The sequence below is a fragment of the Lissotriton vulgaris genome, chromosome 8 (genome assembly GCF_964263255.1).
Source record: "Lissotriton vulgaris chromosome 8, aLisVul1.2, whole genome shotgun sequence".
In the NCBI taxonomy this organism is placed as follows: domain Eukaryota; kingdom Metazoa; phylum Chordata; class Amphibia; order Caudata; family Salamandridae; genus Lissotriton; species Lissotriton vulgaris.
In genome coordinates, this window is record NC_141696.1 from 742,763,113 (window position 1) to 742,787,509 (window position 24,397).

Here is a 24,397-nt window from a genome sequence, read left to right on the forward strand (position 1 = left end):
CGACCGCCGAGGGATCCTCGAGTGAGTGCATTGGGGTCTGAGAAGCCCCACACCGACGCAGCTCCTGCACCAAAGACCAGCCCCCCAGCATCCACGAGATCTGCGTGGGGCCCTTTTGCCTGGTTGCTGCTCTTCCTGTTGTCTGGTCACTCGCCGGCTGGCCTGTGACCCCTGAGACGATGACCCGAAGAATCCAACACTGCTGGTCTGGTCCCCCAGACTGGCCCTTGCTTCCCTGTGAACGAGAAGCACCCCGGACCCTCCTGGTCCGCACCAGATGCCATCTTTGTTCCACCGCGTGGCTTGCATTAGCGAAGGCCTGTTGTCCAGATCGACGATCCGACACCGCCGACAGCAGCAGACTACATGGGACAGCTCGTGCCTCCAGCCTGGTCGTGAAGAACAGCTCCTGGTCCGCGCAGCTACAGAGAGAAGCGACCCTTCCTCCACCTGAACGCGGCGACAGCATCTGGTTCCCTCCTGGTTTCAGCACCGTCACTGGCTAGTGACTGGGACTCTGTCCCCTTCCCTTTCAGGACTTCTTCCTAGTTCCATCCTTGGAACCACCGGACTCCTCCATCTGGCTGCCTGCAACTCCTTGTTTCAGGCATCACCGGGGACAACGCAGCAAACCCGACGCAACTTCAGCCCTATGCACCCGCAGCCTGTGGGTTAGGTAACTAAAGCTTCTAGATGCTGAAGTCTGTGTACACTATCCTAGTGTCCAGGTCAACTGTTTTCCCTTCATCCAGCCGGGTTCGTCCAGAATCCGTAACTTTGTAAACTGTAGCATCCATAGACGTTGGTACGCATCCTGCGTGAGAGTTCCCACTCTGCACGTGAGTCGCGTGGGCCTCCTGCTCCTTACTTACCTAGTTTGTAGCGTAGTGCCAGCGATCCTCCAGCCTCTGGATCTCCTTACAGTACTTTCTTTCCTCGCATTCCATTGTTTTGAGTATATGGTTTGTCGTGCCCCTAAGGCGCACTTGTAAATATTGTGCTAACTCGTATTTCCTTTTTAGTATTGTCATGTGCTTAGCCCTCTGACCTCATATAGAGTTCAGAGGTGTATGTTAGTTAATAAATATCTGTTTATTTTCATAACAACCTGTGTGGTGTCCTTTCACTTGGTAGTCAAGGGGTTATATGTGGTAAAACAGCTGGCTTCACATGCCATTCAGAGTTTAGCCTAAAGACTGTTTTAGTCCACGCTACTAGGATAGCTGGTCTATAAGGTTGACTTACAACCAATCACCATAAGGGTTGTTTGGACTGATACAAGGTGATCACTAGAACTAGTGAGCATCATATATCAGGCCAACTTCTCACAATGACCATGCCATGAGTGATGTATTATGTGACGTCATCAGCAGTGCATTGCAGGCGCGCAAGTAATAGTTAACTAAATTAACTTTAACGGGGGAATTTCAATGGTTTTATATGAGTGAAATGTCCAGCTAACTATAACATGTGTGAAACCTATGGTTTTTTCAGTGAATTTGTAAGGTTTTTTAAGGGCTAATTTTTAACTATAACTTGGCTGAAACCCATGGTTTTTTCAGTGAATATCAAAGGTTTTGTAAATGATAATTTTTAAATGTATTAATTGTTATTTTTTTATACTAATTTACTACATTGTTTTAAAGTATTTATTTTAAGATATTTTATTTTTTTAATTGCATTACATATTTTGATATAAATTGAAAAGAAATGTTTTAAAAAATATTGAAATCGTACTTTTTTTTATTTAATATTTTTTTAATTTATATATATTTTATATAGCAGGCAATGACATCCTATGGAAGGAAATTCAAGTTACTGTAACTATGATTAGAATTACTTTTCAGGATCAGTAGTGGGCTGAAAGATGCAGCACTGATGTCTCTCCTAATAACAGATGAGTAAATCGGAATTCGTAGTTCGGCTGATTTTTGAGGAATTTTTTAAAGTTCCAAAACTCCACACTTAGAAGAATTTCCAAGTGAAACCAGTCCTTGTTGGCCTATGGAAGGAAATTCAAGTTACTGTAACTACGATGTAAATGTAAATGTAAATGTACATGTATTTATATAGCGCAAATCACTGACCGAGGTCGGTATCTAAGCGCTTGCTTAGGGAACCCGTCCTGGTATTCCCCTGTGAGATAACCCCGGCAGGGTATCCACAAGGTGAAAGCCAGGCATCCCACCGCGAGGGGCCGTTGTGGAGATTAAGCAAGCTATTGCCCAGAGTCGCAGAGTGTGAACCCGTGAGTCGAGAAGGCACCGGAGCGAGAATTATCGAGTCCGTGGAATTTTTGAGCCCAAGACCCGCCGAGCCGGGGAATTGAACCCTGGTCCAGGGCCGATCTCAGCTTCCGAGTCTGCCGCCTCTAACCCCTGAGCCACACTTCTCCACGATTAGAATTACTTTTCAGGATCAGTAGTGGGCTGAAAGATGCAGCACTGAGGTCTCTCCTGATAACAGGTGAGTAAATCGGAATTCGTAGTTCGGCTGATTTTAGAGGAATATTTGTACGTTTCAAAAACAGACAAACTTTTCTGGTGAAAACCACACAATAGATTCCAATGGAAGGAAATACAAGTTACTGGTAAGTACGCTTAGATTTACTTTTCAGGGTCCGTACTGGGCTCAAAGATGCAGCACTGACGTCTCTTGTGATAACAGGTGAGTACATCAGAATTCGTAGTTCCGCTGATTTTAAAGGAATATTGTGCTCAATAGTGAAAAAAGGGGGTGGGGCCTGAGGTTACATGTGTGCAAACACGCCCTGTGGCGCGTTTTAGATTGGGGAATTAATTCCTCTTCAATCCTGAGGTCCCCTGTGAGCCAACTAGCCCACCAGGTACCTCCAGTATGCGCAAGGGACCTGTGTTGCAGAGAGGTGTTCAGAGGGCACGCCCCCTTTTTACAACACGCTACAATGCAGCTCCGTGGCGTTTAATGGAGGTACCTGTTGGACTAGTTGGCCCCTAGGGAACCTCTGGATTGAAGAGGAATTAATTCCCCAACTTAAAACGCGCCACAGGGCATGTTTGCACACATATCACCTCAAGCCCCGCCCCCTACCTTCACCACTGTGCAAACGCGCCCCATAGCACGTTCTAAATTGGGGGATTGTCTCCTTGCATACTGGGGATTCCTGGAGGCCAACTAGCCCACCAGGAACCTTCAGTATGCGCCAGGGGGCTGCGTTGCACAGAGGTGTATTGAGGCCCCGCCCCTTTTTACACCTCTCTGCAATGCAGCCCCCTGGCACGTTTACAGAGGGGGAACTAATTCTCCTTGCATATTGGGTGTCCTTGGGGGCCAACTAGCCACCAGGAACCTCCAGTATGCGCCAGGGTGCTGCGTTGCAGAGGTGTAAAAAGGGGCGTGGACTCTTTACACATCTCTGCAAGGCAGCCCCCTAGCGGATACTGGAGGTTCCTGGTGGGCTACTTGGCCCCCAGGGACCCCCAATATTCAAGGGTAATTATTTCCCCCTCTACAAACGCGCCAGGGGGCGCATTTGCAGAGTGGTGCCTTTAAGCTTTTTTCGGGGATCGGCAGGGTACATGTACCCTGCGCGTATCCCGGGATTTTAAAAAAAAAAAGAAAACAATGTTTGGGCCTTGGGGGTCCTTGTGGGACCCCCTGAGCAGGGCTAGGGGGTCAGGAACCTCCAGTATGCGCCAGGGGGTTGCCTTGCAGAAAGGTGTAAAAAGGGGCGTGGCCTCTTTACACGTCTCTGTAAGGCAGCCCCCTGGTGCGTTTGCAGAGGGGGAACTAACTCCCCTTGAATACTGGGGGTCCCTGGGGGCAAACTAGCCCACCAGGAACCTCCAGTATGCGCCAGGAGGATGTGTTGCAGAGAGGTATAAAAAAGGGTGTGGCCTCTTTACAGGTCTCTGCAAGGCAGCCCCCTAGCGCATACTGGAGGTTCCTGATGGGCTACTTGGCCCCCAGGGACCCCCAGTATTCAAGGGGAATAATTCCCCCCTCTGCAAACGCGCCAGGGGGCGCATTTGCAGAGTGGCGCCATTATGTTTTTTTTGGGGATCGACAATGTACGTGTACCCTGCACGTATCCTCGGATTTTTTCAAAAAAAGAAAAAAAATGTTTGGGCCTTGGGGGTCCTTGTGGAACCCCCTGAGCAGGCCTAGGGGGTCAGGAACCTCCAGTATGCGCCAGGGGGCTGTCTTGCAGGGAGGCCTATAAAGGGGCATGGCCTCTTTACACGTCTCTGTAAGGCAGCCCCCTGTTGCGTTTGCAGAGGGGGAACTAATTCCCCTTGAATACTGGGGTCCCTGGGGGCCAACTAGCCCACCAGGAACCTCCAGTATGCGCCAGAGGGCTGCATTGCACAGAGCTGTAAAAAGGGGCATGGCCTCATTACACCTCTCTGCAATGCAGCCCCCTGGTGCGTTTACAGAGGGGGAACTAATTCCCCTTGAATACTGGGGGTCCCTTGAGGCCAACTAGCCCACCAGGAACCTCCAGTATGCGCCAGGGGGCTGTGTTGCAGAGCTATAAAAAGGGGCATGGCCTCTTTACAGGTCTCTGCAAGGCAGCCCCCAAGCACATACTGGAGGTTCCTGGTGGGCTACTTGGCCCCCAGGGACCCCCAGTATTCAAGGGGAATTATTTCCCCCTCTGCAAACGTGCCAGAGGGCGCGTTTGCAGAGTGGTGCCTTAATGGTTTTTTTTGGGGATCGGCAGGGTACACGTACCCTGCGTTTATCCATGGGATTTAAAAAAAAAAAGAAAATCATTTTTTGAGGGCCTGGGGTCCTTGTGGGACCTCCTGAGCAGGCTTAGGGGGTCAGGAACCTCCCGTATGCACCAGGGGGCTGCCTTGCAGAGAGGTGTAAAAAGGGGCATGGCCTGTTTACACGTCCCTGCAAGGCAGCCCCCTGGTGCATTTGCAGAGGTGGAACTAATTCCCCTTGCATACTGGGGGTCCCTGGGGGCCAACTAGCCCACCAGGAACCTCCTGTATGCGCAGGGGACTGCGTTGCACAGAGGTGTAATGAGGCCTGCCCCTTTTTACACGTCCCTGCAACGCAGCCCCCTGGTGCGTTTACAGAGGGGGAACTAATTCCCTTTGCATATTGGGGTTCCCTGGGGGGCAATCGGCCCACCAGGAACGTCCAGTATGCGCCAGGGAGCTGCATTGCAGAGAGGTGTAATGAGGCCATACCCCTTTTTACAACACCCTGCAAAGCAGCTCTGTGGTGCTTACTGGAGGTACCTGGTGAGCTAGTTAGCCCCCAGGGACCCCCAGTATTCAAGCAAAATTACTTCCCCATAGCAAACGTGCCAGGGGGCGCGTTTGCAGAGTGGTGCAGGGCTTGAGGTGACAGATGGCGCCACTCTGCAAACGCGCCCCCTGGCGCGTTTGCAGAGGGAGAACTAATTCCCCTTGAATACTGGGGGCCCATGGGGGCCAACTAGACCACCAGGAACCTCCAGTATGCGCCAGGGGGCTGCGTTGCACAGAAGTGTAATGAGGCCCGCCCCTTTTTACACCTCTGCAACGCAGCCCCCAGGCAAACGCGCCAAGGGGCGTGCTTGCAGAGGGTTACCGTACTTTTTTGGGGGGGGGAGAGAGAGAATCGGCAGCGTATGCGTACCTCGTGATTTACATATTTGGGCCTTGGGGGTCCTTGTGAGACCCCCCTGAGCAGGCCTAGGGGGTCAGGGTGTTTCTACCCTGCCCCCTTTTCTTTGTTTTACCTTTGTTTCCCTGTTTTCTTGTGACTCGGTTCTACCGAGGCACAAGATGGCTGCCAACACTTCCTGGTTTTGAGTGTGGACAGATAGTTGACAGCCAATCAGAATGCAGCTCGTGCTCGGGAAGGTAGGCGTACTGTGCTCCGTCTCTAGATATCGCTATGATTTTACTTTTGATTTTCTCAGGAACTACTGAACGGATTTACACCATTTAACAAAAAGCACAATCTGCTAAACGAAATCTACCTCTCTGCCAAATTTGGTGTAATTCCGTTCAGCCGTTCGGGCTGTAGCCCTGGCTAAAGGTCCCTATGGAAAATTGCATGGGGAAAACAAGTTTTGGGACCCCCCTTTTTTCTCTGCCCCCACTTGACTAATCACCCCCCAAACTTTCAGGGAAAGAGCGGAGCAGGCCATTTTTTTTGGAGAAATTCGCGAAGATTCGTCCACCGGCGCCAAAGTTATTCCAAATAGAACGTTGCGGATTTCCTATGGAAACTAGGTTTTAACTATAACTACCTACTGGCAACTGCCAGTAGGTTATGGATATATATTATATACATATATTACCTACTGGCGGTTGCCAGTAGGTAGTTATAGTTAGTATTATTTTCAATGCAAAATCTCAACATTCTATTGTGAATAACTTTGGCGCCGGATGAGGAATCTGCCTGAAAATTTCCTCAAATTTGCCTCGCGGCGCCCCGGTCCTTCTCTGAAAGTTTGGGGGGGATTTGTCAAGCGGGGGCCGAGGAAAAAGGGGGTCCCAAAAAGTGTTTTCCCCATGTTAATTTCCATAGGGCGGTCGACCTCACTTTTAGCCCGAACGGCTGAATGGATTTCCACCAAGCTTGGCAAAATTGTAGGGACTGGTAGCCCGATGTGCCTTTGCTATGTCTCAAGATATGTGCTCCAGTGAATTTTGAGTAATTTAGGTTAAAAAAAATATATATATCTATGGCCGCGCCCCAGTACGCGCACCGGGGAGCGCTCCGGGGCGCGCTACGCGACTTGCGCGCGGAAAGCTGATTGGCTCTCGGGTGTCTGTAAACATTCCAAACAGACCGGAGCGGCCGCCATCTTGTGTCTCGGTAGGATCGAGACACAAGAGATGGCAAAAACAAAGGGGGAATTGACCATAAGGGGGCAGAGTAGACCCCCCAGACCCCCTAGGTTTGATGTGGAGGCTATAAAAGGGCCCCGCGGGAGAAAAAAAAAATTTCGATTTGCACGGGGGGAGCTCCCGGTACGCGCACCGGGGAGCGGACCGGGGAGCGTATCATGTTAAAAACCCAGTGAAACAGTAAAATAATAATTTAAAGTGCTTAGAGGTAGTGATGCATTGCTGGAGTGTGTCACAAAAGTGATGCAACTCCAGCAATGCATCCTTTCACATGGGGCCAGCCCCATGTGAAAGGACCTGCGTCAGTCTTACGCCTGCTGTGAGGCAGGCGCAAGATTTTGACGCAATGGTGTCCTAAAAGTGACGCAGTGAAATCTCATAGATTTCACTGCGTCACTTCTACGACTCTTTCTTGCGTCAATACGATCCCTTTGCATACATTACACCTGGCGCAGGTATAATGTGAAAGGGCTTGCGTTAGTCTTTTCTTACCCTTCCACACCACCGTTCTTTTACTACATTTTCTTCACTTTTCCACATTCCCCATGTTCACTCTCCTTCTCCTCACTCTCGTTCCCCACATTCACCTTCTTTCAGTCCCCCTACTTCACTTCCCTTCCCCTCTCATCCCTTTCTTTGCTTTCTCAATCATTTTCATTTCCTCTCCTCTCTCACTGCACTCCACTTCAGTTACTCATTTTGAATTTGATAAGAATATAGCTCTTTTTTGAGAACTGGAGGTAGTTCTAAAAAGAACAGTTTTTTTTCTTCTTTTTTGATGTTTTTTTCAGAACAAAAACAAAAACAGGGAATGCAAAACTGCTCAACAGGAGCAAAAAAAAGGGGAAAAATTAGGGCTGGGGAAGGCAGCGGTGTTCTTGCCTCTTGCGTACAATGAGCTTGATGCTCTGCTCACCATAGCAAAGCAGTTCATCGCATTGCTTGCACTTTATAGTAATGTCACTAAAAACAGGTTGAATGTTCGGAATCATCTCCAATTCCGCTGCACGTCCTCTCCCTGATGTTGTGGCTCCTCCTGTAGATGTAGAGGCACCATCCCTTGGGGGATTACGTGCCAGGTCTCGTACACTCTCCCGGGCATAGTTCTGGGGGTACCTGCGTTGGACGTGGCGAATCATTGTCGAATTGCCAAAACTGTACTTCCTTTTTGGGTCTCCTCAAAAACAGGTCTTGCTGTCTCCAAAGTGAAAGAAGAAATGAAGGAAATGGGTTGGGTTTTCATTAGTTGTAAAAAAAAAACTGATAACAACCAATGAAAAGAGTTATTTCAAGGTCACATGACCAGGGCTTTCATCATTTGGAAACCAAAACTGTCCTGAACCAATAAAAAGTGTTACTTTTAGGTCACATGACCCGACGCGCTTACGCTACGCGCCCCGGGGCGAGTCGCGTAAGCGCGTCGGATGCTTACGTCGCGTGATCGTATTCGCTCGAGTGCTTCTGGGTGCGCATCACGCGGACGCGGCTACGCGATAAGTCACGATGATGTTTTCGTTTGCGGCAATAGCGCTAACGGGACGCTCACCGGTGCGCGCCGGAAAAGTGCACTTTCCGGTGGGCACACCGGGAGCGCACCAGGGCAAAAAAAAAATAATAATAATAATTTTTAAAAAAGTATTATATAAATGTACAATATAGGATTCATTATAAAAAATATTACATTTCATAGGTTTGAGGTCCTATATGTAGTTAGGAATTCGCATTTAAAAAACCTATGAAATTCACTGAAAAAAACAGAGGTTTCACACCAGTTATAGTTAGGAATTAGCATTTAAAAAACCTATTAAATTCAATGAAAAAAACATAGGTTTCACACCAGTTATAGTTAGCTGGAAATTTTACTGACATAAAACCATTGAAATTCCCACGTTATAGTTAGTTGGACTCACTACAACTTGCGCGCCTGCAATGCACTGCTGATGACGTCACATATTACATCACTCATGACATGGTCAGTGACATCACTCATGACATCACTGATGACACCATCCAGTGAATGTGTGTCTTTCTGAAAAATAAATATGTTTTATTTATGTATATGTAAAGGTCGATGGAAGAATAAATGTTTAAATAAGTGTCTTAATGGATGTTTTTTACAAAAAAAAGTGATTGGTTAACTGGCTTAGTGTGTATATGTGTGTGTTAGTGAGTGAATGACTGTCTCACTAGTGTCTTTATCAGTAACTACATATGTTTTAATCTAGTATATGTGAGTATTGATGTATATAAGTGAGTATATGTGAGTGAGAGATTGAAAGAGTTCTTGTTTAAATAAGTATATGTTTTTATAAGTGATTGTTTAACCACATCGCTGCTGTGGTTATTTTTCCCCTGTGCTGGAAATTGCCATTTTGCTGGTGTCATGACGAGCTCAGCTCGTCATCAGCACAGCTCAACTGTGCCTCATGACGAGCTGAGCTCGTCATGAGCATGGAAGGGGTTAAGAGAGTATGTATGTATAAGTTTCCTTAGAAGTAAGGTGGTAGTGTGTGTATAGCTGTATATGCAAATAAATGGATGATCAATAGTTTATTTGCATGTGTGATTATGTGTGTGAGTAACTTTTGGAGGACTGTCGGTGTGTAACAGGATGAATTAATATATGTATGAGTGACTATATAGAACTGTTGGTGAATGAGTGGATGTGCATATAGATGATGGTATTACTGAATTGGTTGTTGAAACTGGTATGGGTATCTCTATTTTTTTGAAAATTTTAGTTTCTATTTTTGAATATGTGTTTCAAGGGTTACATTACACTGAAAGGAGGTCTGTCACTCTGTCAAAAGGATGGTGTCATCAGGGATGTCATGAGTGATGTAATATGTGACGTCATCAGCAGTGCATTGCAGGCACACAAGTTATAGTGAGTCCAACTAACTATAACGTGGGAATTTCAATGGCTTTATGTCTGTAAAATTTCCAGCTAACTATAACTGGTGTGAAACCTATGGTTTTTTCAGTGAATATATATATATATATATATATATATATATATATATATATATATATATATATATATATATATATATATATATATATATATATATATATATATATATATATATATATATATAGCCCTCCCCCCCAAAGGAGGTAGGATTGTGGTTTGAATGTTTACATGTTTTGCAGAAATTGCACAATCACACAAATGCCACCATAAATATCTTTATTAAATGTGGAAGTATAAACATCATATAAAAATAATGACCACTTTTCTAGGTACTTATGAAAATACAGAGGAATTGGGCTTTCGTTGTTGTACGTGACAGCAAATTTTTAAAATGATTGGAAACAAAATGATAGGTTGATCTCAATCTCTGATCTTAAAATCCTATATTTGCTCCAATGCAAATAATTAACTACTAACACTGGACTGATGCATCTGAGTAGATTTACAGTATGTACTTTAGCTTCCATTTGGCACTCAGAGTTACGGAATTGCAGAAGATGGATAAAAAACATCTAGTCAGCTTTCCAAAGTAATTGTAGCTTTGTTAATTGGGAAGATGCAAATTACAAATATGAGATACTACAAAGTGCAATTCATATTGAATATATCAAAAAGGAAATATCACCTTCAGAAGATTGCTGTCTGTAAACACAGTTCACCTTACAAATAAGGCATGCTTTCTGAATTATACAGTTACTTTGTTTTAAATATATGTAAAAACATGTTTGCATCCTCGATTTTCTTAACCTTTTTTGTTTGCAGATTACTTAGATCTACAGAAATACAATAATACACAATTCCAGAATCTGGTTTAAAGGTATATTGCAAGGTATGAAAATGCCATGGGTGTGCTGATCTTTTCTGAATGCTTTGTCAGCACATCCCAAACACAGTTTGTGACCTCCATTTCAACTCCTGCTCGCTGAATCCAGAAATGAAAAAATGTAGCTCAAATGGAGAAAACGCTTGTGATTTTAATCCATTGGCAGTTTCTGATTACCAATGCTACTCCTATTTGCAAATTGGAATCCAGAGAGTAGTGCTCAAAGAAATAAAATAAAAAACAATGCAGACTGAAACAAGAGTTTGTCCCGCACACTTCTCTATAAGGGATATTCATTTTGGGATGCCACAAAGGTTCTACATTCATTGGTATGCGACATACGGTGATTCAGAAGGCAAGTACATTATTTGTGATCAAAGAAGGCCAGTCAAGATTACAAATACTATCACAGTGGCAAATCCCTGTGTACAATCAGTACTATTACTTATTAATCTCCATAGAATCAAGGTTACTTTTAACAGAGTCTCTTTCAAGTATTAAAAACCAGGGAGAAAAATACACAAGATTCTTGGTCAAATAAAAATCTATAATTTTTTAGCTATACGGTACTGGGGACTTGTGCCGGTTTACTTCCAGATGTCTTCTGTGATTTTTATTTTTATGTGCCCCTCACAGCAATTTCCCCACCACAGAAATCACCTTAGGTTTTCTTAGATGCGACTTTAACATACAGAAGTATCCTCTGCAGGCATATTGTCTGCAGAGACAAAGAAAATGACAAAATGATATTTGTCCGTGGCTTTTACTGAATGGGAAACAACTTTATGATTACAGAACCAGCTTTGAAGTAGCTATGGGATTAAAACCTGACAACGTCAATATGAGAAAGGGCATGCAAGTGTGTTTTTTTCAATTTGTTGGAAACACTTCACTTAAAAGATGTCACCTTTACGTGGGATAGCAATAAGAGTAGCAGTAGAAGACAGGAGGAGAAATGCGTCTAGTATTTTTAACAATGACAGTGGTAAATAGCGTAGCCAGATAATCTAATCATTTCACATCTCACTTTTCTGTCATTGAGCTATAAGCAGGGGAAGGAGATATGATGCGAAGATTGCAACAGTAGGCTTATGCCCTCGAGCAGCTTGCATATAGTACAATGTGTGAGAGGGCAAACAATGAAGAACATATTTTTCTTCAATGAACCATTTCACACCCTTTGCATAACTAGAAGGGCAATGATTTTTAAAGATGTCGCAGGCCTCTGAAAATTACCAGCTTAAAATAGTACAGCATCAAGCTGGATATGAAATTATCTCACGTTGTGCATCACAATCAGGAACTTTTATTCTGTGAGTGGATGGGTTTTACTCTAGACTTGGGTCTGATCTGCTCCTGAGTTTTCCAGCAGTGATATATACTTATGTAAAAATGCGTTTGTGAATCGGGCCCAGCTTAAGGATATGACACTGAAACTTTTGTCAAACGCTTATGATAATTTAAATGCTCAAACAGCACATACCTTAACAGAGGTATGTGGTAGGGGAAGATTACCTCACTGCCAAGCAGTCTTCCATTAAATACTACCTTGATTTTTAGAAAAGCCAGTATCTAGTTCCGGTCTTTTAGGAATAAGTGATACGCCTTATTTAGTGACAAGATGTTGCCTGTCGAATATCTGTCACTCTGAAAACAGCGCGATTTTGGCAACTCCTCTAGTCAAACTATAAAGGAACCCCCATTGTTAAGATTTAGCCTGTTCCAGTGACTTTCATTCTCAAGTATTGCTGCTGCTTGAAATGCTGTAATAAGGAAGTGCAGGCAAATGTATACCTCCAGTCTTTACAATAAATACTAAAAAACTAATGATATGGCTGCAACTGAACATCATTTTGTTACTATATTTGGGAGAATGTTGATGTTTGCTGAGTAATTGGTTTTGTTCTGCAATACTGCTTACTTAGCATAATACCATATTTAATAATCAAAATTAAACTGCGATTATCTCAACTTTAGGGTCTTAATACAAGTCTACATTTAGAGTAGGATTTGTATTTCATACTTCTAAGTAGATTCTGGGCGGGCAAGGGGTAAAGGGAAGATGCAGACTCATAATCCTACTTCCTTTCCACAAAGTTTTTTTTTTTTTTGCACAATCAGTAGTGTCAAGCAGTGGTTGCGAAATCCTTATGTAAACGTTGAACTGTAGGATTTTTGTTTCCTCCTCCGCATCCGTACTTCCTATGACGAGTACCACTTCACAAGCAGGTTATGCAACATTTATTCTACACTTGCACAGTTATTGATTTCATGTTGAAGAAAATCATGGACAGGTATGTGTGGCAACAGCAGGGCCCATTGGGTGCTCCTCATGCAACACTTATAACAAGCATCAAGTCCATCTCCTACAGTTAGTAAATAAAACGTAACTATTTATCGGATAATTTCTTATTTGGCACTACTACTGCTTCTTCAAGGAGTTGGGAAGAGATGTATTCCATGTGTATGGGCATTCCATTTGCATGCTTCCACAACTACCGCACATGGCAACCATACAGCCACAATGCACCACATAAGTAAATGACCCAGAATATAAGTCTACTGATCGTCAATCCATTAAAGGGAGAACATACATCATGGTATGTAAAGATAGTGAATGCAGTGCTGTATTTGATTTAGGTGATGGAAATGGCCGATGCAGGTCTTATGTTCAATTGCACCAACTCTGGATTCTTGAACATGCTACCAATTTTGCTCCCCAAGGAAGAGGCGCCACCTTCATGAAGAATTACATACAACTTGTTTACACTTGTAACGGGGTTTGTGTTAAATACACTAATACTTTGCCAAAAGTAGTCTGGATGTCCTTCCACGGTGTTACCAACTATTTGATACAGCAAGGACTTCAGATACACAGTCAAACACTGTAGGTTAAGGACTGGGAGAAAAATTCCTTGTGAAAAAACCCAGTCTCCTTTGAATGGAGGTGATGCCACGGAGATAATAACCAACTGTTATTGAATGTCACATGGTGAGTTGAATTAAAGCGAAATTCAAGCGTCAAAAAGGTTGGGTCAATGGAATTTAGCTGTGCCTGCCCATAATTCCATCCCATTTCATCTTAACATTTCAAAACCCATTCAAAGACACCAAGAAAGAGGAATGTCACAATTCATCAGAATCCCAATGTAAATTGTTTAAAAACTGTTTTTATGATGGGAGGGTTTTGAAGCAACACAAACTTAATTGAAATTAAATTTGAAATTAAATCCGCCTCCTGAGCCAAAGGGATTAAACCCTTGCCACTGGTTCCATCTGTGGAAATTCTGACCACCGCCACCCTGCTGGTTTTCTGGGTCCAAAGGATCTTCTCCAGCATCGAACCGCCTCCTCATTTCTTGAAATAAATAAACAAACATAGAAAGAGATAAAAATAAATACATATATTAAAAAATGCTTTTTTAAGAACCTTGCAGTTGATAGTCTGAAGAATTAAAGTTAATCCATTAACCTTTGATTGAAATCAGTCAGTAACAAAAGGAGTATGTTACTTACCATGTAAGCATCTAGTCGTAGCATGTAGCAGAGCTGCAGATTCACATGCAATGCACACTCTTGCCATCTAGTGTTGGGTCCAGACCCTGCAAGTTGTTTTTCTCAAGGAAGTATTTTATGGTCGACATCATGCGCCGTATCTCCTCCTCCTCTTGGTACTGTGCATGTTCAACGGCTCCTTAGTTAGATGGGGGTATTTACTCCCACCAAACAGGAAGTTTGGATATGGTCTGCTAAGTTAGTTGTATGCTGTTGAACAGGTTATAATTATTTCTTATAGGAGTCATCATCTAATAACCTGTTGGGGAGGTGGGAGGATACATGTGAATCTGCAGCACCACATGCGACGAATAAATACTTACAGGGTAGGCAACATACTTCATTTGTAGCATGTGTTGGCTGTAGATACAGGCATGAGATGGTGTATTTGCTAAATATTGTGTGGAGAACTGTTTGCCCTACTAAACCCTGTTCTCTGGCTTGTACATCCATAGTCTTTAGTTAAAGTGTGTGGGTTTGTCCATGTTGCCGCTTTGCAAATGTCTGTTAGCGGGATATTTCCCAAGAATACCATTAATGCTGCTTTTTTCCTTGTTGAATGTGCCCTTGGCATTTTAGGTAAAGCTTGTTTTGCTTTGATGTAGAACATGTCTATACATTTTACTATCTAACTTGCAATTCCTGCTTTTGAGATGGGCTTCCCTTTACCAGTGTTTGAAAAGGTCACTATTAACTGTTGTGTTTTCTTAAATGATTTTGTTTTGGTCTTTTCACATAGTACATTAGGGCACATATGACATCTAATCTATGTAACGGTCTCTCTGCAACTGTTTCTGGGTTAGGAGAGAAAACTGACAAGTCTAACGTTTGATTTAATTGGAAAGGTGATCCAACTTTTTGGCAGAAACTTTGGGTTTGTGAGTAGTCGAACTTTATCCTAGAACACTTGGAAGTAAGGTTCTTCTATAGTGAGTGCATGTATTTCGCTAACTCTGTGTAGCGATGTTATTGCAACAAGGAATGTATTTCACATTTTTGCATGGGTTCAAATGGTGTGGACATTAATCTTGTTTTGGTGCCATTATGGTACAGGGTGTGTACATAGTTGAATTACTCTTAAGTCCCTCCATAAACGCCTTTTTGAATGGAATATGAAGAAAAGATTGATGTTTCCTATTTTGCATTTATGCAGCATTTGTGCGAAAAGCAGTTTTATAGATATGTATGGTAAATGTGATGTCTGATGTCCTAAATAACATACTACTTGTTTTTCAGTTGGCGAGGAAGGGTTTATGCTGTTTGTTGCACAATAGTGTACAATCAGTTTCCATATTCCTGCATAACACATTTTTGTTCTTGGTTTTCTGGCTTCTTTGAGAATGTTCATACATTCTTGAAGTAAATGTAGGTATTCAAATGTCTTAGACCTCAGGAGCAATATTGCAAGATTGAGTTTTTGTACATTGGGGTGTCTGACTCTGCCCCTAGTGTGTGTCAGAAGTCCTGGAATATTGGGAAGCTTCTTGTGATGTACTAGGGAGAGCTCCAGCAAGGTTGTATACCATGATTGTCGTGCCCACGTTGGAGCTATGAGCATCATTGTTAAAGATGTTTGTTTGAATTTCCTGACCACATATGGGATGAGCGGGAGAGGCAGAAAAGAGTATGAAAATACCCCAGACCAGGCCAGTTAATCTATAGTGCATTGCCCTTGGATTGTGGGTGTGGGTGCCTGCATGCGAAGGTCTGAAATTTTGCGTTTTGTGCAGTGGTGAAGAGAGGTATTGTTGGAGTACCCCACCGTCTGCCAAGATCTAAATCAGGGCCTAAGTGTTCTATTCTTTTCTTGTATACATCTCGGAGATGTTGCAATAAATCTTCCATTCTATCCCAGGTTGCTCTATGGTAACTTCTCTTACTCTCCTTGTAAGGAGAAGGATTTTCCCCTGTGCCTTGTGATGCTGATCTTTTTTGTGCTAATGTGACTACTATAGAGTCTGCAGTAGGGTGTCCTGAAATATAGTGGGTCCAATGGGATAAGCCTGAACTTTCTCTCAATTCTTGAGGTAAGTACTCTTGACTTTACCAGCTCTTTAAAAATCTCTTTGGATACCTTTAACATTGATCCAATCATAGATAAGTATTGGACAGTAATTTCTGTTTTTGAAAGTGTCTCCTCCTCTGTTATTTGCATTTGCAGTTTATGATATTCAGCCATTCCTCTATCACACTATGGTATGAGGAGGTGTCGTCTGGCTGGGAAGCCTCACATGGTATTGGGTGCTCTATGTCTGAGTCTGGAAGGACAACATCATAGTCATCTCATTGATCTGGGTAGTAATCTACTTGTTCATGTTCAGGGCTTGCTTTACCCCCCCCCCCCCCATATTCTTGTGATGGTGACCTTGTATGAGGGGCTTGAGGATGACTACTGGGTATGTGACTTGTGGCCCTATGCTCTGTTGCTACTACTTTGGGTAGTGACAGTTGCACAAATAAACTTTAACCCTGTCTTTTGGGTGCCTCTTTATTTTTCTTCTGCATAATCTTGTGCAGTCTCAACAACATTTCCTTCTTCATGTTAGGCTTGTTCTTGTTTTGTTTTTGCCTGCTTCTCTGGTGTCTTTGCAGATGTTCCAGAGGAACGAGTCTTTGTTTTTGGGGTAGGCGCCTGCAAGATCTTCTCCGGCATCGGAAAGTGTCCCTTGTCCTTGGAATCCATCGATTCTGAGAACTTTCTCGTCACTTCTTGGCTTGCTCCCGGTGGCGACCAGAGCCTGAAGGCTGTGGCATGCTGTGGCGATGAAAAGGAGGGATGTGTAAGATATTCTTAACATGGGGCGAGGCAATTGGACTCACTGCCCTTGGCATGGTCTTCATTCTGGACCCCATCCCCGGACACGGAGTCAGCTGCACATCGCCACCAACCGGCACGTCCAACTCTACCTCTTTGCTGTCTTCATCAGAGGTGACATAGTGAAGGCTGGTGATGGCTCGCCCTTGTTTGACCATTATCTTGGCATATAACTCACTCTCACTGTAGGTTTAGTCGTGGGAGAATCCTGCCTCTGCTGCCATCTCGGTCGTATGGGCTAGGCGTCGATCTTTGCTACTTTGCAGCGCCTTTTTGTTTTAAAAAAGGTTGCTCGCTGCACAGTTTTGTTCCTTGAGCTCCAGTGATCAGCACGGATTACAGAACTTATGGGTTTCGGAATATGCACATTTCGCCCCACACTGAAGGCGCCTCGTGAATAAAATTTCCTTTTTCGTCTTCATTACCCGGAGACGAATATTCTTACATGGTCTCATCACCGGCTGACAGCGGTGTGGGGTCATGTGCAGTGTCCCAGAGATATAGTCCATAGTATCGTCTACATGGACCCCAAACCCTGTTGAATTTACGTGGTACGTTCTACAGCCATGTATAGATACATTCCCCTGGTCCACTCCTGTACCGTAGGAGTTTCTTCCACACCCCCTCCCCCAGTGCCTGCCCATATCGAGCTTCATCACAGTCAGACCCAGGGAGGCAAAGATCAGTTGTGTACTGGTAACATCTCCCTCACTCGGGGTCCCCAGGAGAACAAATCCGGGGTTAAGCGGCAACAACACCATTAATATCTCTCCTAGTATTCCAATTATGGCCACCCAATAAGTTTGTACGATGGGACATATCCATATCGTATGATACAAATCACCTTTAATAACTCTACAAGTGAGGCAATGTGGTGTCTCTGACCTACCCATCTTGTGGAGCTTCTCCCGGTCGTAATACACTCTATGTAGAATGTGGTATTGTACGAAGCGTAACCTTGCTTTGATGGCTATCTCTCTATGGTGCATTAGAGCCGCCTCCCAGAGTATGTCTTCCAAAGGCCCTATGTCCTTCTACCACATTTTCTTTAATTTTCTTAAATTGTCTGGTTTGTTGTTGTTTATGGTTTTCTATGTCAGGGAGACTGCCTTCTCTACGAGCTCCTCTTGCAGTAGTCTCCCCTCTAGTGGAGAGTATTCGGGTAGGTCAATGCAGGATATGTCCTCCCTCTCCCACGCATTGCGCAGCTGTGCATATTCGATAAATTGGTATCTGTGCAGTCGGTATTCCTGACAAATTTTAGGCTAGGCTTTGAGTGTCCTTTTTTCCAGGACATCTATTGTGGAGATACCTAGGAGATCCCACTCCTTTAATACCTTTTATTTACGCAGTTCTCTGAACCTTCCCAGAGCGGCGTAGCCTTTGTGATCCGGTCTGTCAACCCAATAACATCTGGTGCTCTCTCTCATGCCTCTATGGTGACTTTTGCTGCCGTCAGTAATTGAGAAGTGCCCTCCCCGCCATAAAGATAATACAGATGTGTGCGCTGCGATATAAATTCTCTTTCTAGACAGTATGTAGGATGGTCCCGTGCCCAGTGTACCCATTCATTATTGGGAATGAGATGGGTGGCCCAACGGTATGCCTCTATATCCGGCAGAACAATTACACTGTTGTAGGGGTTGCGCTGTAATGTCTTCAGCGCTTTTCTGGGGTGCCCTCCTTGCCATAATAGGGATTTAACGTCGCTCTCCACCCCAGTGAACATTGACTGAGGGAGTGGGTGGTATACGCTTTGGAGCATGTAGAGCAGTTGCAACATGGCCGATGCCTGGTGGAGCTGCATCAACAGCTATAGGGGAGATTGGCTCCGGCACACCGGCATGGCCGTCACTTACCGAGCCGGACATCAGACATAGGTCTTGTCATTTCTCCGCTGCTGTCTCCTCCCTCCCCCTGCCTCCCGACGAATCATTGTTGGTCGGCTGTCAACGGAGCCAGTCTCTACGGTCCTGATGCCTGGTGGAGTTTCCTGGACGGCTGTTGAGGAGCTGGGATGAGGTTCACCCCTCCGGATCATCCCCAGGCCTTCCCTGGCTCGACTACCGCTTCTTGCCCTAATGCCTTCCCTTCAGCTTTGCCTCCTGTGGGACGTCTGGGACCCGTGAGCCCTTTCCAGGTACGGGGGTGCAGTGGTGGTGAGCTTTCACAGCACTACGGTGCGACAACCCCAGGCTTTTCCTTGCCTTCTGAGCCTGGGAGGCGAGCCCCCCTGGACTACGCTGCTGTCTCCCTTTCTCTAAGACTGCTCCCTAACTCCCAGGCAGACTTCCCCTCATTTACAACATGTGGATCGTCAACACTGATGACCCCATGGTCCAGAGTCTGTGCACGCAAACGGCCGACATTCTACAGCCTTGCACCCTCCTTTGGTAATGTGGCTGCGTCCCCCCGCCGACTCTACTCTATGGAATTCAGCTCTCTTGTTTTTTTTACTTGCATGCCCCCATTTTGGGATGGTTTCAGTCGATATCCATGACCCGGATCTTCCCTCTTGTTGACCTTGTCCGTTCTTCTTCCAGCTGAATTCCATCCTGGCAACCCTCAAATGTTTCTCTTTTTTGCTGGACTGCCTTAACTCTAACTTCCCCTCAGGCTCCCTTCTCTCCTCTCACCTATCACAGACTAATTCTTGTCCCCACTTACCTTCTCTGCCCCTTATAACTTGCCATTTACTTTGTAATCATTGTGTAACTAATGTTTAATTATTGTACCTAGCAACTCGTTCCTTATGTTAAGCGCTCTGATACCTCCGGGTCTAGCCAGCGCTATACAAAACTCATCAAAAAAATGAATAAGTTGTGGTAGGGTAATCATTTTAAAAATCGCTGCTCTTTCAAGCAAAGAGAGAGGGAAGTCTCTCCATCTCTCCGCGTCTTGTTTGAAGTTCTGTAGGACCTTTTGCAGGTTACGGTGTCTGCATCTTGCTCTGTGCAGGGTGATGAAAATTCCCAAATACCGAAAGCCATCTTATAAAGCTTTAAGGTCTCCGGGCAGTGGCAACCCATCCGAGGTTCCACCGGGGATATAAAGCATGGACTTAATCCAGTTTATCCTGTATCTGGAGTGTCATCCATACTCCTCTAAAGAGTCGAACAGGACTGGGAGAATGTCAAGATTAGTAATGTATAGAAGAACGTCTTATTTACCTGCTCGCTGACCAACTTAATTTTTAACCTCCAATTTCAAATTCCTTCATACTTACACAACGGCTTGAATTTTTCAGTTTTACATTTACCCCTTTAAAATACGTTTTAATAATCTGTTAATATTTAATTCTCTAAACTGGCGCCGGTCCCCTGAGTAGGCACTGTGGACCCCCAGGGGTCCACAGAGCACAGGTTAAGAACCGCCGGCATAGAGGTGAAACTATTAAACAGTAGACTGGTCACATCTATCTTACAAGCTCATGTGGAGAAGTGTGGCTCAGTGGTTAGAGGCGGCAGACCCGGAGGCTGAGAGCGGCCGTGGACCAGGGTTCGATTCCCGACGCGGCAGGGTCTCGGGCTCAAAAATACCACGGACTCGTTAATTCTCGCGCCGGTGCCTACTCAACTCACGGGGTCACACTCTGCGACTCTGGGCAATAGCTTGCTTAATCTCCACTACGGCCCCTCGCGGCGGGATGCCTGGCTTTCACCTTGTGGATACCCTGCCGGGGGTATCTCACAAGGGAATACCAGGACGGGTTCCCTAAGCAAGCGCCCTGAGACCTTCGGGTGATTTGTGCGCTATATAAGTCAAATTACATTACATTTTTACATTACATGCCTCGGAGAGCCCATTGTGCTAAAAACATTAATTCAATACTGGCAAAGAAACGCTACTCATAGAAGTCATGAAAAATGTGCCTTAGTAATAAGTAGCCTGTGGTACCATGAAACCAGCATCGACAAAAAGGTTACTAAGCTTAGCAATAAGTATCACTCTAATATCAACTTCGAAAGCATGTCTGAAGCATTGGCTTTTCATTTTCGCTAAATTGAGAAAACAGAAATAATTGTTGTTTTCATTAAAAAGTATAAATCGTGTTACCCTAAAATACAAGATTTGAATTGTTGGTAAACCACTTTATTCTTCAAACAAAAATGCGAAATTATCATAAGATAATAAAGTACTGCTGTCACACAAGGACACATACTACCTTTTATACGTGCTTCCCAACTTGGAATACCAGCCACGTTTGGATTTTCATCGCCATAATGCCATTTAAGACTAAAATGACCACAATAATTGAAGGACTGTAATATTGTGGCAGGGTGATCACTATGCAACAGACTGACACAAAATCTTTAAAACATTTATGTTATATTAAGCAATTGGAACCATTATGTTAGGGGGAGCCATAATGTCACCATTAATGGCCACAATATTTTATGGGTTGGGCCCAATAGTCAGTGATATCCAGAATGTTGCCTAGATTCTCGACAATAAGAAGATAGTGGGGCATCAGTAGTCTACAATAAGCCCCAACGGGGATGTTACCCTCCTTACCACAAATGCACGCGCTCTCAGACCCGTTCTCAAACATACATCCACACAGGCTATTCGCCACCCACCTCGGTCCCTTCCCGCAGCTTGTTCTGGTCAGATGAGTAGCTGGTGGTTCTTTGGTTCCCATCCAGCCCAGCTGAGGCCTTCCAAGTGGGAAGCACACAGCAACAGGACCAGGCATTTGCTGGTGAAATGACCTCCTCTGCCAATCAGCAGGTGAGAGAAGAATCACAAGAGGTCTTTGTTTGAGTAAGGGTTGAAGCTTACACTGATCCTAGCTCATGCAAAGCTATATATTTTTTTTAAATTCACACTGCATGTAGAAGGGGGCAACAGCTCAGGCGTGGTCCAACGACATGCTGTAAGCATGTGCAATGGAGCCATTTGCTAAGCTGATGGCTGGTGTAAAGGCCGTCAACTCTGCTAATGATTTTCTTAAGCAGCGGAGGAAAGTGGGGGGCTCTGCCGCCCAGCCACCACTGTCAATATGAACAATTTTGTTAGGAGGTGGTGTAACTACAAACAACCCAGAAGCCTCAAAACCCTTGGAGAGTTTCCAGTCACCTTCAGTTCTGCCTCTCACGTCACTACCCATCCCTTACAACAAGCCTCACCCCACCACCCTTACTCTCCTCACTGAACCTTTTAGCGTGATGCTGTTATACTCTGCCCAGGCCTGCGTTAACATAGCACATTGTAAAAACCCCAATGCGAACAGTACTTTGTTACTATGTAGCTAGTTTCAATCCATACATGCAAGTTGCACTGAACAAATATACTGCACCAAAAATACTTTAATCAGTCAACTTTTCCCATCTGGCACCAATCAGAACGCTAATAATGGAGCATTGGCCTCTAAGTAGTTTATTTGCACTTATGGAATTGTATACCAACCAGGGAATTTGAAACTAACCTCCTCCAGGCAATGTTTGAAAACATTCCTATTCTCTAGGTTTTCCGCACTGCTATGACCAATGATTTAGTAGTGTAATGAAATTCTAAACTGTATGAATGTTTGGAGGCCAGGCATGCAGTTGAATGCAGTGCAACGACAGAGCTATTCAATTTTTTTTTGTGTAAAATAGAGATAGTTATTGAGTAAAAACAATTCGTTAAACTATATGGACTCGTAATATTAGCAAAACACAGTTATAAATAACACAATATTATAAGACTGTAAAACGCGTATATTCTCTGTGGAATTATAATAAGATTAAAGGGGAAACAGACGAAAGCAGCCTTTGGAGCGGGACAAGAAGAGTGAAAAAACGTACCTGGATCAGTAAGTACTTCCTTAGCTGATGCGATATCAATAAATCTTTTCTCTGCTTTCTTCTTCTCCTCTTCATTTTGGAAGTTATCAGGGTGCCACTGCTGCGCTAACTTTCTATATGCTTTAATGATTTCTTGTTTTTTGGCATTTCTGAAATTAAACAAAACAAATCTATAGGCACTGTTCATAAAACTACTGAACATTCTCCCGACAGTTAATCACTCTGGCAGGAAAATAGCACGCAGCTGCAAGTAAAATACCCCTCCTACCAATGCCATTACACATGCATAATAAACCTTTTAGGTAGTCGGCAGGTACAATTTAAGGTTGATAGATCCTGCTGTTAGTTTCCCTAATACCAACTGAATATACAAAAGCAAATACTGCAAAAGATAACATGGGAATGTATGTGGAATTATAGTTATGCATCTGTAACTCGAAGCACAAGCGGGGCTGTCCGGGTGACTCAGTAGAAAGACATCCTCTGCTGCATACATTGCTGGTGGCTTTACAAGACCTCACATAGCCAATCGTGGATGCCCGCCCTTACATTATTCAAAAATCCACCAGGCACAACATCTGCTGCTCAAGAATCTGCTTCATAGTGTAGCAACACGTGGTAAGAGCAGTTGGAAGCTTCACTAAGTGATGTCCCGGTGGTTGCCAGGGAATTAACGAGTAAAAACATAAGTATTATACGTGAGGTAGCTATCAACTATTTGTGCCAGCAGGGTACACCTTAGACTCCAGAGTGTGGCAGTGTTGTTTAACAGGTCTGATACTTTTGTGATGGATATGTCTTGGACAGATTCACAGGGCTGTTATGCTGAAGTGTCTTGAAAGTGAAAAGGTGGCATTCATATTGGTGTATCTCCCAGAGAAGCTGCAGTTGTTGATCCTTGAAAGTTGCGTGCTTACTGTTACAATTGTTGAACCTGGTTAAGTAGAGGTGGGTTTGGCCCATCACAAATTACCCCATCACCAAATTCATCACCTCTCTTTCTATCGAAACAGAGTATTACGTCTTCCTGGGGGAACTAAACTTCCAGCTCGACGACTCCACTGACACCAACACCACCGACCTCCTGGAAAGACTAGACAACATTGGCCTCAAGCAGACTGTCACCACTCTAACCACATGTTAGACCCCCATCTTCAGGTCCAACAACAGAATCAGATACAGACACACATCGGAACTCACCTGGACGGACCTCCACATCATTCACTTTTACTCACTGGACCACTGCGCATCACCTTCAAAAGACACAGCCCACCCTACTGCAGCTGGACCAAGGTAACCAAGCAACAATGGAACAGAACCGTCAGCACCGCTTTATCCGACATCACCACTGACCTGAAGCAGACAAGAGAGAACTTCAATGCCTGGATCACCAGCACTGCCAACCAAGTCGCCCACACTAAACCAGCCAAAACTCACAGACTCACCAAACGAGCCAGCTGTTACACGCTAGAACTCAGAGCAATCAAAAGCGGATGCAAACAACTGGAAATAAGAGTGCAAACCAGCAAGAATGACAGAGAGTGCCTCCTTCAAATCAACCCTCAACTACTAGCACCACCAGATCAAATCTGCATAAAAGGA

The 24,397-nt window shown here is 44.3% G+C and overlaps 1 protein-coding gene across 1 annotated transcript in view; it reads right to left on the bottom strand.

Moving 5' to 3' along the window:
• Positions 1-10,012: 10,012 nt before the first annotated feature.
• The window catches only part of DNAJC3 (DnaJ heat shock protein family (Hsp40) member C3), a 251,087-nt gene continuing 236,702 nt past the window's right edge, over positions 10,013-24,397 (bottom strand). Inside the window, exons 11-12 of the mRNA XM_086934645.1 lie at positions 22,796-22,944; positions 10,013-13,994 (exon numbers count right to left, since the gene is read on the bottom strand). Coding sequence (XP_086790771.1) covers positions 13,840-13,994; positions 22,796-22,944 — 304 coding nt within the window. The 3' untranslated portion in view covers positions 10,013-13,839. The remainder of the gene's footprint in view (positions 13,995-22,795; positions 22,945-24,397) is intronic.